Genomic DNA, 17,897 nt, shown 5'->3' with positions numbered 1-17,897 from the left:
TCAAGGATTAGAGTCTTAGATATGTTGTCAATCATAATCAGTTTCTTAACCTGAGAGGTGAGTTTCATATCAGAGTCCATAACTTTCTGCAGATTCTCAAACTAGTAGGTGGACCCCTTCCCCCTAAAAAGATTTAGGAACCACCAGTTGAGAACAAGCGTATTTTCACAGGTTTAATGTAAATTCTAACAACAGTCCTCAGCATAATATAAAACAGTATAAACAAATTCAGAGTTGAGTTTTTCTCTTATCTCTGAATTAGTTAATAAACAAATGAAATATCTACTGACTTTTCAACTATAATCTCTTGCTTCTTTCAATAACTTTTCTGAATATAAAAAGTGATGTTACAGTAGAAAATTTGGAAAATAGACAAAGTATAAAGAGCAAATTAAAATTAAAAATTCACCACTTAGAGATAACACTGCTAACATTTTCATCTTTCATTTTTATTTTATTTCTTTTTTTTTCTTTACTGTCATAATTTTTATTCAGCATTATTGTGGAAGTTCTGGCTAGTGCAGTAATTCAAAAAAAAAAAGTTAAAGGTATGAAGATAAAATGTTGAAGTAAATGGGCCACAGTCTTTGCTTTCTTGAAACTTAGAATCCAGTAGTAATCTGAATTGTTATAGTCTACTTAAAAGATTTTGAAGTGAACATCAATTATGTAAAATATCTTTTTACCAAGACATGATAATTTGGCTTCCAGAATTTTTTTTTTGTGGTTATCACTGGCTCATTTTTATTTTTATTTTTTTATTTATATATATATATATTTTTATTATACTTTAAGTTCTAGGGTACATGTGCACAATGTGCAGGTTTGTTACATATGTATACATGTGCCATGTTTGTGTGCTGCACCCATTAACTCGTCATTTACATTACGTATATCTCCTAATGCTATCCCTCCCCACTCCCCCTACCCCACAACAGGCCCTGGTGTGTGATGTTCCCCTTCCTGTGTCCAAGTGTTCTCATTGTTCAATTCCCACCTATGAGTGAGAACATGCGGTGTTTGGTTTTTTGTCCTTGTGATAGTTTGCTGAGAATGATGGTTTCCAGCTTCATCCATGTCCCTACAAAGGACATGAACTCATCATTTTTTATGGCTGCATAGTATTCCATGGTGTATATGTGCCACATTTTCTTAATCCAGTCTATCATTGTTGGACATTTGGGTTGGTTCCAGATCTTTGCTATTGTGAGTAGTGCTGCAATAAACATATGTGTGCATGTGTCTTTATAGCAGCATGATTTATAATCCTTTGGGTATATACCCAGTAATGGGATGACTGGGTCAAATGGTATTTCTAGTTCTAGATCCCTGAGGAATCGCCACACAGACTTCCACAATGGTTGAACTAGTTTACAGTCCCACCAACAGTGTAAAAGTGTTCCTATTTCTCCACATCCTCTCCAGCACCTGTTGTTTCCTGACTTTTTAATGATGGCCATTCTAACTGGTGTGAGATGGTAATCTCATTGTGGTTTTGATTTGCATTTCTCTGATGGCCAGTGATGAGCATTTTTTCATGTGTTTTTTGGCTGCATAAATGTCTTCTTTTGAGAAGTGTCTGTTCATATCCTTCACCCACTTTTTGATGGGGTTGTTTTTTTCTTGTAAATTTGTTGGAGTTCATTGTAGATTCTGGATATTAGCCCTTTGTCAGATGAGTAGGTTGCAAAAATTTTCTCCCATTCTGTAGGTTGCCTGTTCACTCTGATGGTGGTTTCTTTTGCTGTGCAGAAGCTCTTTAGTTTAATTAGATCCCATTTGTCAATTTTGGCTTTTGTTGCCATTGCTTTTGGTGTTTTAGACATGAAGTCCTTGCCCATGCCTATGTCCTGAATGGTATTGCCTAGGTTTTCTTCTAGAGTTTTTATGGTTTTAGGTCTAACATGTAAGTCTTTAATCCATCTTGAATAAATTTTTGTATAAGGTGTAAAGAAGGGATCCAGTTTCAGCTTTCTACATATGGCTAGCTAGTTTTCCCAGCACCATTTATTAAATAGGGAATCCTTTCCCCATTGCTTGTTTTTCTCAGGTTTGTCAAAGATCAGATAGTTGTAGATATGTGGCATTATTTCTGAGGGCTCTGTTTTGTTCCATTGGTCTATATCTCTGTTTTGGTACCAGTAGCATGCTGTTTTGGTTACTGTAGCCTTGTAGTATAGTTTGAAGTCAAGTAGCGTGATGCCTCTAGCTTTGTTCTTTTGGCTTAGGATTGACTTGGTAATGCGGGCTCTTTTTTGGTTCCATATGAACTTTAAAGTAGTTTTTTCCAATTCTGTGAAGAAAGTCATTGGTAGCTTGATGGGGATGGCATTGAATCTGTAAACTACCTTGGGCAGTATGGCCATTTTCACGATATTGATTCTTCCTACCCATGAGCATGGAATGTTCTTCCATTTGTTTGTATCCTCTTTTATTTCATTGAGCAGTGGTTTGTAGTTCTCCTTGAAGAGGTCCTTCACATCCCTTGTAAGTTGGATTCCTAGGTATTTTATTCTCTTTGAAGCAATTGTGAATGGGAGTTCACTCATTGATTTGACTCTGTTTGTCTGTTATTGGTGTATAAGAATGCTTGTGATTTTTGCACATTGATTTTGTATCCTGAGACTTTGCTGAAGTTGCTTATCAGCTTAAGGAGATTTTGGGCTGAGACGATGGGGTTTTTTAGATACAATCATGTCATCTGCAAACAGGGACAATTTGACTTCCTCTTTTCCTAATTGAATACCCTTTGTTTCTTTCTCCTGCCTGATTGCCCTGGCCAGAACTTCCAACACTATGTTGAATAGGAGTGGTGAGAGAGGGCATTCCTATCTTGTGCCAGTTTTCAAAGGGAATGCTTCCAGTTTTTGCCCATTCAGTATGATATTGGCTGTGGGTTTGTCATAAATAACTCTTATTATTTTTAGATACGTCCCATCAGTACCTAATTTATTGAGAGTTTTTTAGCATGAAGGGCTGTTGAATTTTGTCAAAGGCCTTTTCTACATCTATTGAGATAATCATGTGTTTTTTGTCTTTTGCTCTGTTTATATGCTGGATTACGTTTATTGATTTGTGTATGTTGAACCAGCCTTGCATCCCAGGGATGAAGCCCACTTGATCGTGGTGGATAAACTTTTTGATGTGCTGCCGGATTTGGTTTGCCAGTATTTTATTGAGGATTTTCGCATCAATGTTCATCAGGGATATTGGTCTAAAATTCTCTTTTTTGTTGTGTCTCTGCCAGGCTTTGGTATCAGGATGATGCTGGCCTCATAAAATGAGTTAGGGAGGATTCCCTCTTTTTCTGTTGTTTGGAATAGTTTCAGAAGGAATGGTACCAGCTCCTCCTTGTACGTCTGGTAGAATTCGGCTGTGAATCCATCTGGTCCTGGACTTTTTTTGGTTGGCAAGCTATTATTATTGCCTCAATTTCAGAGCCTGTTATTGGTCTATTAAGAGATTCAACTTCTTCCTGGTTTAGTCTTGGGAGGGTGTATGTGTCCAGGAATTTATCCATTTCTTCTAGATTTTCTAGTTTATTTGCTTAGAGGTGTTTGTAGTATTCTCTGATGGTAGTTTGTATTTCTGTGGAATCGGTGGTGATATTCCCTTTATCATTTTTTATTGTGTCTATTTGATTCTTCTCTCTTTTCTTCTTTATTAGTCTTGCTAACGGTCTATCAATTTTGTTGGTCTTTTCAAAAAACCAGCTCCTGGATTCATTGATTTTTTGAAGGGTTTTTTGTGTCTCTATCTCCTTCAGTTCTGCTCTGATCTTAGTTATTTCTTGCCTTCTGCTAGCTTACGAATGTGTTTGCTCTTGCTTCTCTAGTTCTTTTAATTGTGATGGTAGGGTGTCAATTTTAGATCTTTCCTGCTTTCTCTTGTGGGCATTTAGTGCTATAAATTTCCCTCTACACACTGCTTTGAATGTGTCCCAGAGATTCTGGTATGTTGTGTCTTTGTTCTCGTTGGTTTCAAAGAACATCTTTATTTCTGCCTTCATTTCGTTATGTACCCAGTAGTCATTCCGGAGCAGGTTGTTCAGTTTCCATGTAGTTGAGCAGTTTTGAGTGAGTTTCTTAATCCTGAGTTCTAGTTTGATTGCACTGTGGTCTGAGAGACAGTGTGTTATAATTTCTGTCCTTTTACATTTGCTGAGGAGTGCTTTACTTTCAACTATGTGGTCAGTTTTGGAATAGGTGTGTTGTGGTGCTGAGAAGAATGTATATTCTGTTGATTTGGGGTGGGGAATTCTGTAGATGTCTATTAGGTCCGCTTTGTGCAGAGCTGAGTTCAATTCCTGGATATCCTTGTTAACTTTCTGTCTCATTGATCTGCCTAATGTTGACAGTGGGGTGTTAAAGTCTCCCATTATTATTGTGTGGGAGTCTAAGTCTCTTTGTAGGTCTCTAAGGACTTGCTTTATGAATCTGGGTGCTCCTGTATTGGGTGCATATATATTTAGGATAGTTAGCTCTTCTTGTTGAATTGATCCCTTTACCATTATGTATGGCCTTCTTTGTCTCTTTTGATCTTTATTGGTTTAAAGTCTTTTTTATCAGAGACTAGGATTGCAACCCCTGCCTTTTTTTGTTTTCCATTTGCTTGGTAGATCTTCCTCCATCCGTTTATTTTGAGCCTATGTGTGTCTCTGCACATGAGATGGGTTTCCTGAATACAGCACACTGATGGGTCTTCATTCTTTACCCAATTTGCTAGTCTGTGTCTTTTAATTGGAGCATTTAGTCCATTTCCATTTAATCATTTTTATTTTATTTCTATGGCATATTCGATTTTTTTTACTTAAATAACATTAGGATATTTCTGCTCCTTCTCGGTTTATCACATATTATCATACTTCTTTTGGCCAAATGTGTAAACAATGTGGTATACAGTTGTATTATGTAAAGAAAATATTGTATTTTAGCTGCTTTCTTTATTTTCTCATTTGTAGATAACCTTAAGTAATTCCTGGATTACTTTTTGCCAGAAAAATCTTTCTGAATACTCTGAGAGTAATAAAGCAATATACTGCCTCTGGACTCTTACAGCAATAATAAAAGAAATCTTTAAAGATTCATGTTCACAAAAAACAGGTATGGATTGCATGGCCCCATAAACAATCGTCATCTTGCTCCTGGGAGCGTTGTATTTATAATGAGAAACAAAACTTAATTGGAACATCTGATCTGTCTTAAAGTAATGAAAAACTCAGTCTCTTCCAATATATTTTGATTGAGGATAACCTGTTTTAAAAGAAAAAAAGTATAAGGAAAAAAGTAAAGCTTTTCATGATCACAAATCCCTTGCATTGTTTGATGCTACTGATATTCGTAAAATGAATTTTTTTTTGTTTTGTTTTGTTTTGTTTTGAGACAAGTCTTGCTTTGTTGCCCAGGCTGGAGTGCAATGGCATGATCTTGGCTCACTGCAACCCCGGCCTTGCGAGTTCAAGTGATTCTTCTGCCTCAGCCTCCCGAGTAGCTGGGATTACAGGCGCTCACCACCACACCCAGCTGATTTCTGTATTTTTAGTAGACACAGGGTTTTACCATGTTGGCCAGGCAGGTCTCAAACTCCTGACCTTAAGTGATCCACCCGCATCGGCCTCCCGAAGTGCTGGGATTACAGTTGTGAGCCACCACACCCGGCCATAAAATGAATTCTAACCGTGGTTCTTACCCATTAATCTGTGTAACCTCATTTGTTAATATTAGAAGTAAACATTCCAAATCTGTTTTTTCATCTTATAAAGTGATATTTATAAAAACTGAATTGTAAAATTGTTTGAAGAAGACTGTGTTTTTCCTGTTTATAATGCCTATTTTTATAATTGCAGAAATTCTAAAGCAGTTCCTGACTCATTTCGACACTATTTTTGAAGTGTTTTACAATTCCTTATTTTCTCAGCATTTTGAAAACTGCCTGGATACTTCTAAAATAGTAAACATCCTGATGTGTTTCCTGGAGTTGCTTGAGCTTCTTATAGCCTCCAGAATCTACCTGAAGTTACATTTCACTTGCCAGAGGATTTTATTTTTGAAACCATCTTGCATGCTAGAAGTTATTACCTGGCCTATTCAGGCTTTTGTCAAAAGGAAGGTCATCATATTCCTCAAAAAGTGCCTTCTCTGTAAAGTGGGTGAAGACCTCTGTCGTGGATCTGTGCCTGCCTTAATGCCGCCAGACCATCATGGAGCGGTGGACATGCTGGCTTTAGCTAATGCTGTTTTGCAAGCTGTGAATTCGGGGTTGTTGAAGACACTGTCTGTTTATGAAAAGCATTCCTTTTTTGGAGGTGATGAAGTTCAACCTGGATGTGAACATATCACTAGTCCAGATCATGTGATCCTTAGAGCAGCAAGCTTAGTTATAATGAAATCCTTAGAAATCAAGTTTCAAAATTGTTCTTCAGCAAGTGAAATGAAAGGTAATTCTCCAAACTCCTTTTGTATGCAGTGTGTAATTGTTTACTTAAGTACAGTAATTCATAATTATCAAATCTCAGGACTAGTATAAATTCCAGTAATTTAAGCTGTATGTTATCCTATTTATAACTTACTACATTTTCCAAAAAAGAAAAAGAGAGAACTGGATTTACCTTTAAGAAAAATGTCAGCTTTTTGTGGCTACAATGAATTTGTAAAGCATTAGGAATGATTTAGGTTTAAAAAAGTTGCTGTTGAGTCATCTCAAAGTAAGTGATGGAAATCAATTCATATTCAAGTATTTACAGCATTTTATTTATATTAATTCTTCTTCTTTTTTTAATCTAAACTGCAGGTGCGTGACCATGGCCCACTGCAGCCCTGACCCCCCTCGGCCCATGCTATTCCTCCTGTCCCAACCTGGGAGGTCCCAGCCTGGGAGATCAAGGCTACAGTGAGCCACGATCCATCGCACACCTGCACTCCAGTCCTGGTGCAACAGATGGAGATCCTTTCAGGGAGGGAGAGAGAGAGAGGAGAAGACAGAGATTAAAGAAAAATATGTTCACTCCCACTTGGTGTGTTTATTGTTATTATTGTTTGTTATTGTTTCTTTGTTATTGTTATGTTTACTGTTTATTTATTTTGAGGCAGGGTCTTGCTCTGTCGCCCAGGCTCACTGCAGCCTCAACCTTTTGAGCTCAAGTGATCCTCTCGCCTCTGTTTCCCCACCCCATTTATATTAATCCTTCATACAATTAGTATTTCTATTAATGTAGGTTATTAAAAGTTAGATATTGAATTAAAGCTAATATATGAGAAGTTATATTGACAAAGAAATTGTTACATATATAATTTCCAGAATAGTAACTCAGGAGTTCAAAGTCTGCCATTTTACTTGAGAAAAATGAATAGTAAATGTCTCTAAACAAGCAGCATACAGATTCAGTGAAAAGTTTGAATTGTGAGCAATGATATCACTGAATTGCTTTGGATATAATTTAGCTTTTAATAACTACACATTAGTTATAATTCTGTGCAGTTTTAATTTATAACACTAGATGGCACCTGTTATATAATTCAGTTGTAAATTGTAGTTCAAACTACCTAAAACGTTTTTTATTTTTGTGCTTAATAGTAGTACTTCTATGCTTTAAACAAACAAAAAATATATTTTTCTGTTATTTTGAAGACAAAATTATTTTTGCTTGGTTGCATTCTTGCCTCTAGTGACATCTAGCTCTGGCATCTGATGAGGTGATCTTTGTTGTCTGCTCATTTATTTATCTACTTTTAGCAAGAAATCACATAACTTTTATTTCTAAGAGACAGTTATTTGGCAGTTGTTGCAAATAGATGATCTAGCTGTACATCTTAAATGTATGCTCTGGAATGAGTCACTTTTTTTCCCTGAGCCTCAAGTGCCCTCATTTGCCAAATAAAGATGATTTCTAACTGATTCCTGATGACTTTTTGAAAGTGAATTAGGATAATTGCATCTTAAGGTACTTTAGACACTATGAGTTTATATATAGGCAAGATATTAATTCATTCATAAACTATTGCGTACACTTTGAAATTTGCATTTTTTGAAGTTGACTTACAGAGGTTCATGTCTGAGTTACTGACCTTCTTAAAGCCTCACCTTCAGCCCTCTCTGCAATTACACAATCCGTGCAAATGGCTGTCTAGGGTTTTCATAGAACAAGACGATGACATGCTGGAGGCTGCCAAGGCATCACTGGGCATCTACTTAACACTGACCAGGTTAGTGTATTTTAAAGTAATTATTGAACGGCCTACACATCAGGAAGGCAGAAAACATTTCTGAGAATGTGCTGGGCATGTTGCTTACTTTGCATCATTTGGGGGGAAACATCCTGTGGTTTCCTCATAAGTTGCAGTTCCTTTCTTTAACCCTGACTTACACGAAAAGGAGATTGCATTTGCATCACTATGAAAACTTGGCTGGCTGGGCGCGTCTCAGGTAGTATAACTAGATTGGTATCTGAAAACATGGCTTCTGATTTAGTCTCCAGTAAGTCAGCACACTTCTCTGAATCTTAATTGTTGTTCATTTAAGACCTCTTTTCACCCCTAAGACTTACTTTTTTGTATTAAACTTCAGTAAGATGATCTTTGCCTTTGTAAAGGTGAATACAAACTTAGAAAAATCAAAGGAGCTGTTCTGAATTTTCGTTTCAATATTCAGTCGAATTTGGGCTGATACCTTCTTGAGGCAAATGTCTGAAATTGGTTATGTTACTGATGATTTATACTGATTGTCTCTGCTTTATTAAAATAGCTGTACTTGGGTTAATATCTTCTTGTGGCAAATATCTATAATTGGTTATGAAGCTAATAACCGATGACCTTTTCCACTGTTTCTGCTTCTGCTTTATTAAAACCCTCACATATTTGCTTTATTTCCATTTCTTTCTTGGCCTGGGAGGAAGGGATTTCTTGCTAATGATCTGTGGTGCAGCGTTGTGCTGCCAGTACTCACTCGTATTATGGCACTGCTGGCAATGGCCGCTCTTAGACTCTGAAGTGTTTGGGGCCAATTTTCAAAAGGTTCTAATCAAGAACACAAAATTCCTGCATGTGATGTGAATTAGGTTCAAAATGGTCAAATACAAATTCAGTCTGAAAATGCACACGCCTGTAAGAGTGTATCTTAATTGTACTCAAAGTTAGCTCCTTACTCCTCAGGAAGTGGAAACCCCTGAATGAAACTCACTTTGTGTGTGAATTTCTCACTTTCTGAATCCGGTTCAGTGTGTCCAGAGAGGCATGTGCTTACAACATAGTTTTTTTCAGATGTAGTTGTATTTGTTAAGATTTTTTTGGTTGTAAATGATAGAAACCAACTCTAATTTGAGCAAAAACCAGCGTTTATTGGCTCATAACTGGGAATTCTAAAGGATCAAGTTGGAGTCAGGTATAACTATATGTACAGGGACTATAATCATGTCATCAATCCCTTCTCAATTTTTCTCTGTCTCACAGTTTTGAATTCATTCTCAAGGCATGGCCACCAGCAGTTCAAGGCGTACCTCAGCCTTACAGTTATAATCTTCCATAGCTCCAGCAAAAGTCCCGGGGAAGATCTGATTAACCCACTTGGGTCACAGAGCCTTGTCAGAACCAGTCACTGTGGCCAGGAGCGTGGAGCACTCTGATTGGTCAGTCTGGGTCACATGCCCACCCTTGCTGAGGAGGGTAAGGAAGGAGGTTTAGGAATTATCTTACCACATGGAATTGGTCACCTATAAGAATGAGGAATTCTGATGTCAAGAGAAAGAACGACAGAGAACTTTTATTGGGCAGACAAAAACTAGAACTGCCAAAGTCAGTGGATTTTGCTTTACTGAGTCAGATTTATTTAGAGCTTACAGGGAAAGGAATGGGTTTTGAAACTTTTTCTTTTAAGAAGTGATGCATAGATTTAAAAGTAATCTAATAGGTTAATTTATGGTATGTGAATTATATCTGTTAAAACTGTTTATTTTTTTAAGGTCGTTAATCTGCATTCTCCATTATCTTTATTTTCAGAGGATGTGAAGCCACTGAAAGCTTGACTCAGGGAAAAGAAATGTGGGACCATCACACACATGAAAATGGCTATAATCCTCACTGTATTTTCTTGTTCTTCTTAAGAAACATAGGATTTGATTCTACAGTTCTTCTTGACTTTTTGATTTCATCAGAAACCTGTTTTCTTGAATATTTTGTTAGATATTTAAAATTACTGCAAAAGGACTGGGATAATTTTTTCACCATTTGCAATAACTTCGATGCAACTGAATCTAAATATGACATAAGTATTTGTGGCTGTGTCCCCTCACTTGTCCAAGACCAAAGCACCAACCAAACAATACCCCATCATTTGACTGCTCCTCATAGTCACAGAGATGTGTGTGCTCGGCACTCCTGGGCTTCCGATGCTCCCTCTGAACCACTGAAAGCTGTGATGTCCAAGGGGACTCACGCCATGTGTGCTTCTAGTCTGTCTTCCCCCCAGGCCTCTCAAAGTCTAGTCGATTACGACAGCTCTGATGATTCTGAAGTGGAATCCACAGACCAGTGTTTAGCTAACAGTAAACAGACATCTTTACACCAGCAAGCAACTAAGGAGATTCAGGACGCAGCTGGGACAAGCAGGGATAAAAAAGAATTTAGCCTTGAGCCTCCTCCATCAAGGCCTCTGGTTCTGAAAGAATTTGATACTGCCTTCTCTTTTGATTGTGAAGTAGCCCTAAATGATGTCGTCTCTGAAATGGGAATATTTTACAGAACAGTAAAATGCTTCCAGGAACTAAAAGATGCCATCTGCCGTTTGCAAAAGAAAAATCTTTTCCCATATAATCCAACTGCACTTTTGAAGTTGTTAAAATACATAGAGGTGATAAGTAATAAAACTATGAACACATTGTAAAACATTGACATTTTATTTTCCAGGTATTGTTTTTCTGTAATATAAATTATGTTTCAATGAGGTAATAGCGTAAAATCATCACCATAAGAGGGTTTTCTTTTTTTTTTTTCTGAGACAGAGTCTCATTCTGTCGCCCAGGCTAGAGTGCAGTGGCATGACTCAGCTCACCGCAACCTCCACCTCCTAGGTTCAAGCAATTCTCCTGCCTCAGTCTCCCGAGTAGCTGGAATTACAGGTGCCCGCCACCACGCCCAGCTAATTTTTGTATTTTTAGTAGAGACGGGGGTTTCACCATGTTGCCAGGCTGGTCTTGAACTTCTGACCTCAAGTGATCCGCCTGTCCGCCCTCCCGAAGTGCTGGGATTACAGGCATGAGCCACTGTGCCCGGCTGGGTTTTCTAAACAAGTTCTTACTTTTTGCCTTATTGGAAGCAACCTAGTGACTGAAAAAGAGACATCAAATGACAAGTCACTCGATATAGCTATATACCACTGGAGGTTTATGGCAGTTCTAAGTGACACAAAATTGGGGCTGGTGATTGCGTTCCTTAACTAGGGCTGCTGTAACAACTTGCTACATGTGCCGCAGCTTCAGACACCTGAAATTATTTTCATAGTTTTGGAGGCCAGGATCCAAACTCAGGGTTCAGCAGGGCAATACCCTCAGGGTCTGGAGAAGAATCCCACCCTGCCCCTTTCTGGCTTCTGGTGGCAGCCAGCCATCTGTGGTGTCCCTTGTCTTGTAGTGGCGTCACTCCAGTTCCTGCCTCACATAGCATTTTCCGGTGTCTGTGTCCAGTTTCCCTCCTACAAGGACATCGGTCATTGGATTAGGACCCACCCTCATCCAGTATGATCTCAACTTGATGACAGCTGCAAAGACCCTCATCCCAGATATGGCCACTTTCACATGTTCTTGACGGACTTGAATCCAGGAGGGCCACTAACCCAATACAGTTACTATTTCCTTCTGGGGTATTTACACAGAAAGCGATATATTAAAAATGTAAAATCTTAGCCGTTTCTTTCAGAAGTGATTATACCTGGCCTGCTGTATGAACATGATTCTTTCTAAAAGAAAAACTTAATCACTACATAATTTTCCTATTTAAAATTGTGACATGAATAATTATGTTCCATATTCTTGAGGGGAAGCAGTAAATTCAATTTTAATATGTTTGTGTAACAGGAGCAATAGCTATATTTTGCTGCTAAGTCTGGCATTAAGGCAGTCTAAAATATTGCCTGTAAATTTTTTTTTAAATGATCTCTTTGCAGAGAAACAGAACACAGACTAAACCTACCAGACATTAAAATATATATTAAGGCTATGGTATTCGATACAGTTTAGTACTTAATTCAAGTAGACATGGAAAAATCAGTGGAGCTAAATAGAAGGTTGTTGATTAAAATAACAGCGAAGTACCAGTGTTAGTACCAGTGTTAGCCAAATAGCAATGCAAAGGTCAAAAGGTTTGTGTTTAACATGCTGTTGGTGAGGCTATGCATTAAGGCAGTTTCTACCATAATTGAAAAAGCACGTCAAAGAATGTGTATGCAAGGATGCCACATTGTTTGTAAAAAATTTTAAGGTTTTAGAGTTTTACTAGAAATACCTGGTAAAGTAAGTCAGAATTTGTATAGTCAGTGGAATAGTATATGCATTTTATGCATGTTTGTGGATGTGAAACATCTCTAGTAAGAAACAAGTAAATACATGGGGCTTGCAATTATTTAGGGAAAGAAGCAGGGCAGGAGTAATACACATTCATATATATGCTTTTGTGCATGTATAAAATATGTATGTAAGACTATATAAGAAAGTCATAATAGTGGTTGCCTTGGGAAACGGGTCTGATGTGGAAGACAAATTCTCATCTTTTTGTACTATTTTTAGCTGGATACATGCAGCACTGCATTAGGATATTTCAATAACAGACCACATAGTACAGTGGTCCCATAAGACTATCAAGCCATTATTTTTACTGTGACTGTCCTATGCTTAGGCATGTTTAGATACACACATACTTACTATTGTGTTACAGTTGCCTGCAGTGTTCAATACAGTAACATGCTGTGTACAGGTTTGTAGCCTAGGAGCAATGGGCTATACCATACAGCGTAGGTGTGTAGTAGGCTATGCCATCTAGGTTTGTTGAGTATACTCTGACCTACATGACATGACAACAAAATTGCCTTACAACTCATTTCTCAGAACATGTCCCTGTCAAGTGACACATGGCTAACTGTTTTTTGATGGAAATAACTGGGAAAATTAAAAAAAAAATCGACTCTTGTTCCTAAGGGTACATAAATGTTGAATGCATTATAACTCATGCTTATGCAGATGTGGTTTTGACTTGTGTTTCTCTATAAGGTTAGCAAGGAACTGTCAGCCCCTCATTACATGTAAAATGAGGGAAAAGCAATCTTACAGGTATGCGAAGTTGGTGTTTCAGAATCTCTACATTTATAACTAACTCAAGTGTAAGTCAATTCATCACACACTCACTAAGCCCTGCTCTTGCTAAAGGTGACCCTTGGCTGGTGTGATCACTATCCTTGGCCTTTCTGAGCATCTAAGCGCTATTCCCAGAGTTACGTCTTAAAGGAACACAAAACTATTGATAACATGTCTGCACAGTGAATTCCCAGAGTACAACACAAGAGCAGTCTGTAACCTCACCCCTTCCAGTAAAAGCGTATGGAAATACAAGTGAGCACATGGTGCCTTGCACCTGACTGACTTGTTTTAAAGCAGAAGAGATACAGAAAAGTGCACTATAAGTATACAGCTTGTTGAATTTTCAGAAACAGCACACCTGTGGAGCCAGTCCCCAGATCAAGAAATAGCATGAGGCACCCAGAAGTCCCTCTTGAATCCTCTCCCTGTCACTGTCCACCCCTGAAGGTAACTGTGTCATGAACTGAGACAACAGACACAATCTTTGCCTGGTTTTCTCTTTCTTTTATAAATGGAGTCATAGATTATGTATTCTTTTGTTCAACATCATTTGGGAGTGTGTCCTGATTTATTTTTAAAATGTCAAGTAGTTGGCCAGGCATGGTGGCTCACGCCTGTAATCCCCCACTTTGGGAGGCTGAGGCGGGTGGATCACCTGAGGTCAGGAGTTCGAGACCAGCCTGGCCAACATAGTGAAACCCCGTCTCTACTAAAAATACAAAAAACCAGCCAGGAGTGGTGGCACACACCCATAATCCCAGCTACACGGGAGGCTGAGGCAGGAGAATCGCTTGAACCCCAGAGGCAGAGGCTGCAGTGAGCCGAGATCACTCCATTGCACTCCAGCTTGAGCAACAAGAGAAAAACTCCGTCTCAAAAAAAAAAAGTTAAGTACCCACATGTCAGCTATTATTAGTAACAAAATACTTTGACTCCTCATAATTCTCTGACATGCCCGATATGCTAGAACAGTGAGATTAACAAACACTGGTCAAACAATAAAGTGTATGATAAACAGGTTATGCAGGGCCTTGTGCAACTGGCCCCAACCTGCTTCTCCAGCCTGTCTGTGGTTTTCTCCCCATCCACTGTTCCTTGCACAACTCTTGGCTCTTACATATTCCTTCATCAAGCCCCACCCAGTGTTAGATTGTGAAGCCTTCCCCCGTCTGTTCTTCACCATTCAGTTTTGCTCTATTCTCTGCACTTCGCTCTTTCCTGTGTTGTATCATTTGTCACATTATATTTGAACCATAAGTCAACAGTCTTTCCATTTGCTAAGCTCTTTTTACGTCATTACATCATAGGCACAGCACAAATGTTGAATAAATGAGAAGTGATCCTTCTCCAGGGACTTGATAATCTACTGGAGGAGACAGATGTGCAGAGAATTATAATCATTATCCTTGCCTTGCACTTCCTACTTGCTAGCCACTGTTAAGTGCTCTTCTAATCCTTGTAACAATGTTAGAAAGTAGGTCCTATTATTATTTATTATTATTCTTGTTTTGCAGACATGGAGATTAAGTAGCTTGCCCAAGATCACCCAGCCAGTAAAGTGGCAGAGCTGAAGTAATGGATTCAGGTAGTTGGGTTCCAACCTCTTCTCAGACTCCCTACATAATTTATTCCCTGCCTTCAAGACAGAAGATGAGGGATGTACGCTATTAAAACTAAAATTGTTGCAGATTTGGATATGTGCGGTAGGTGGTATAAGTCACACTATAAACTTATATTGGAGTCAGGTCATCCAAGACCTAGGGTGATGTGCTAAGGAGTATTGACTTTTCTATACACAGTGGACAGCTGATGAGGTTTTTGAGTAAATGACTGGTTTTGTATTTGAAGAAAGTGACTTTAGTGGCAATATTGTGGCTAGATTGACAAGCACAAAGATTGGGAAGAGTTTATTGCAGAAATCCCACTGAAGGCAAGGGCAATGGGAATGGGATCCAGGCTTGGCTGAATGCTCACATCAGCTTCTCTGCCTTCAGACACCCACTAACAACAATAAAGAGGCCAAATCACAAGCAACAAGACACATGAAGACAAAATGGAAAAGGAGAAAACAATTTTGGAAGCTCAAAGGTAGGTAGGTTGAAAACTCGTAACCGCCCAGTGGGTTCGTCTTGCCCACTCCCTAAACAAAGCCGATTTATCAAGACAGGAATTTCAATAAAGAAAGAGTAAATTCACGCAGAGCCGGCTGTAGGGGAGACTGGAGTTTTATTATAACTCAAATCGGTCTTTCCGAGCGTTCAGGGGTCAGAGTTTTTAAGGATAATTTGGTGGGCGGGGAATGTGGGTCCAGAGTGCTGGGGTCAGAGTTTTTAAGGATAATTCGGTGGGCGGGGAATGTGGGTCCAGAGTGCTGGGGTCAGAGTTTTTAAGGATAATTCGGTGGGCGGGGAATGTGGGTCCAGAGTGCTGGGGTCAGAGTTTTTAAGGATAATTCGGTGGGCGGGGAATGTGGGTCCAGAGTGCTGATTGGTTGGATATTTAAGGATAATTCGGTGGGCGGGGAATGTGGGTCCAGAGTGCTGATTGGTTGGATATTTAAGGATAATTCGGTGGGTGGGGAATGTGGGTCGAGAGTGCTGATTGGTTGGATATTTAAGGATAATTCGGTGGGCGGGGAATGGGGGTCCAGAGTGCTGATTGGTTGGATATTTAAGGATAATTTGGTGGGCGGGGAATGTGGGTCCAGAGTGCTGGGGTCAGAGTTTTTAAGGATAACTCAGTGGGTGGGGAATGTGAGTCAGGAGTGCTGGGGTCAGAGTTTTTAAGGATAATTCGGTGGGTGGGGAATGTGGGTCAAGAGTGCTGATTGGCTGGAGAAGACATCAGGGAATTAAAGCTGTCTTCTTGTGCTGAGTCAGTTCCTGGGTGGGGGCCACAAGAGCCAAGATCAGATGAGCCAGTTTATCGATCTGGGCGGTGCCAGCTGATCCATCAAGTGCAGGGTCTGCAAAATAGTTACTGACTTAGTTGCACTTTAGGGAGGGTCAGAATCTTGCAGCCTCCAGCTGCATGACTCCTAAACCATAATTTCTAATCTTGTGACTAATTTGTTAATCCTACAAAGGCAGTCTAGTCCCCAGGCAAGAAGGGGATTTGCCTCTTATCTTTGTTTTAAACTATAAACTAAATTCCTCCCAAAATTAGTTCAGCCTATGCCCAGGGATGAACAAGGACAGCTTGGAGGTTAGAAGCAAGATGGAGTTGGTTAGGTCCGATCTCTTTCACTGTCTCAGTTAAAATTTTGCAGTGGCAGGTTCAAACTAACTTAGTCGACCCAGGAACATTACATTCCTATCTGGAATGGGGAAAACTGAAAAACCTGACTTATGAGCTGGATTCCTCCGAAGGCTCAGGAGCTTGTAGTCCTGAGTACCATGCTGTACCATGGGGTGGTGGGTGGAAAAGCAATTCAGGAAACAATTACTTCTAGATCCTCTGCCCCATTCCATGTAGTTAGCCATTGCTCCCTCTACCACCTAGCAGATTAGAGGTTTATTCCCGGAGAGTGTGAAACAACAGGTCTTTGGACTGGGGAACACCAGACACAGCTGGAGATAGGAATAACATACTGAAAACAGGATTAATTAAACATTTACATACTAAATATAGCCACCATCCTCCCCAGCCTTCTCCCCAGCTCTACTGCCAGAACACTTCTAACTCTAAGTAGAGGCTAGAAGAGACTTTTCTGGGGAATTTAACAAACCCAAGAAAAAAGATCTAAAGACACTGATATTGGGGTTCCCGAAATAAATTACCCAGCCAAATCACCCTGCTATGAAGCCCACAGTGGTAAATATCACCACATACATAGAACTAACTGGCATTTAAGTGGCTCACTGTTACATATAATGTGAGTGAATAGCCAAGGATCATCAGGCATTACGGGAAGCCTCTAACCCAAAAGGCAGAGATCAAAACAAACATGAAACAGATTAAACAAATAGGAAGTTAATTTATCAATACCCTCAAATAAATTACAAAGGATACTACATAAAAAATAGTCAGTGAGGGGCTTGGCATGGTGGCTTACACCTGTAATTCCAGCACTTTGGGAGGCCAAGGCAAAAGAATCACTTAAGCCCAGGAGTTTAAGACCAGCCTGGGCAACATCATGAGACTCTGTCTCTCCAAAAAAAAACCTAAATAGCTGAGTGTAGTAGCCCCAGCTACTTGAGAGGCTTGGCAGAAGGATGGTTTGAACCCAGGAGTTTGAGGTTACAGTGAACTACAATCGTATAATTGCACCACTGCACTCCAGCCTGGGTGACAGAGCAGAGCAAGACCCTGTCTCAAAAAAGAAAAAAAAATTCAGTGGGGAAACACATACCTTTTATAAATTAACAATGTGATAGCAAAAATGAAAAAGTAGAAATGTAGTAAAAATAAGTTGAGGAAATCTAGATTTTACAGCAACAGGACAAAGAAATTAGAAAATAGGAGAGAGAGAGATGATATAATGTGAGAACTGGTCACCAAGGTCCAATAATTGAATAATAGAAGTACCAGAAAGAGAAAAAAGGACTGGAAAAGAGAAAGT

The 17,897-nt window shown here is 39.2% G+C and overlaps 1 protein-coding gene across 4 annotated transcripts in view; it reads left to right on the top strand.

The window, feature by feature from the left end:
- Window positions 1-10,874, top strand: part of LINS1 (lines homolog 1) — a 32,783-nt gene extending 21,909 nt beyond the window's left edge. For 2 of the 4 annotated variants that reach the window (XM_054451020.2, XM_054451022.2), the window contains exons 4-7: window positions 4,961-5,102; window positions 5,846-6,436; window positions 8,030-8,201; window positions 9,990-10,874. In XM_054451020.2, the coding sequence (XP_054306995.1) occupies window positions 4,961-5,102; window positions 5,846-6,436; window positions 8,030-8,201; window positions 9,990-10,872 (1,788 nt within the window). In that variant the 3' untranslated portion in view covers window positions 10,873-10,874. Of the gene's footprint in view, window positions 1-4,960; window positions 5,103-5,845; window positions 6,437-8,029; window positions 8,202-9,443; window positions 9,657-9,989 lie in introns of all 4 variants that reach the window. The other 2 variants (XR_010124037.1, XM_063653076.1) reach the window with 2 other exon arrangements.
- Window positions 10,875-17,897: the final 7,023 nt, after the last annotated feature.

This window comes from Pongo pygmaeus, chromosome 16 (genome assembly GCF_028885625.2).
Source record: "Pongo pygmaeus isolate AG05252 chromosome 16, NHGRI_mPonPyg2-v2.0_pri, whole genome shotgun sequence".
In the NCBI taxonomy this organism is placed as follows: Eukaryota; Metazoa; Chordata; class Mammalia; order Primates; family Hominidae; genus Pongo; species Pongo pygmaeus.
The sequence above is the reverse complement of the archived record's forward strand: the minus strand, read 5'-3'. Positions and strand labels throughout refer to the sequence as shown.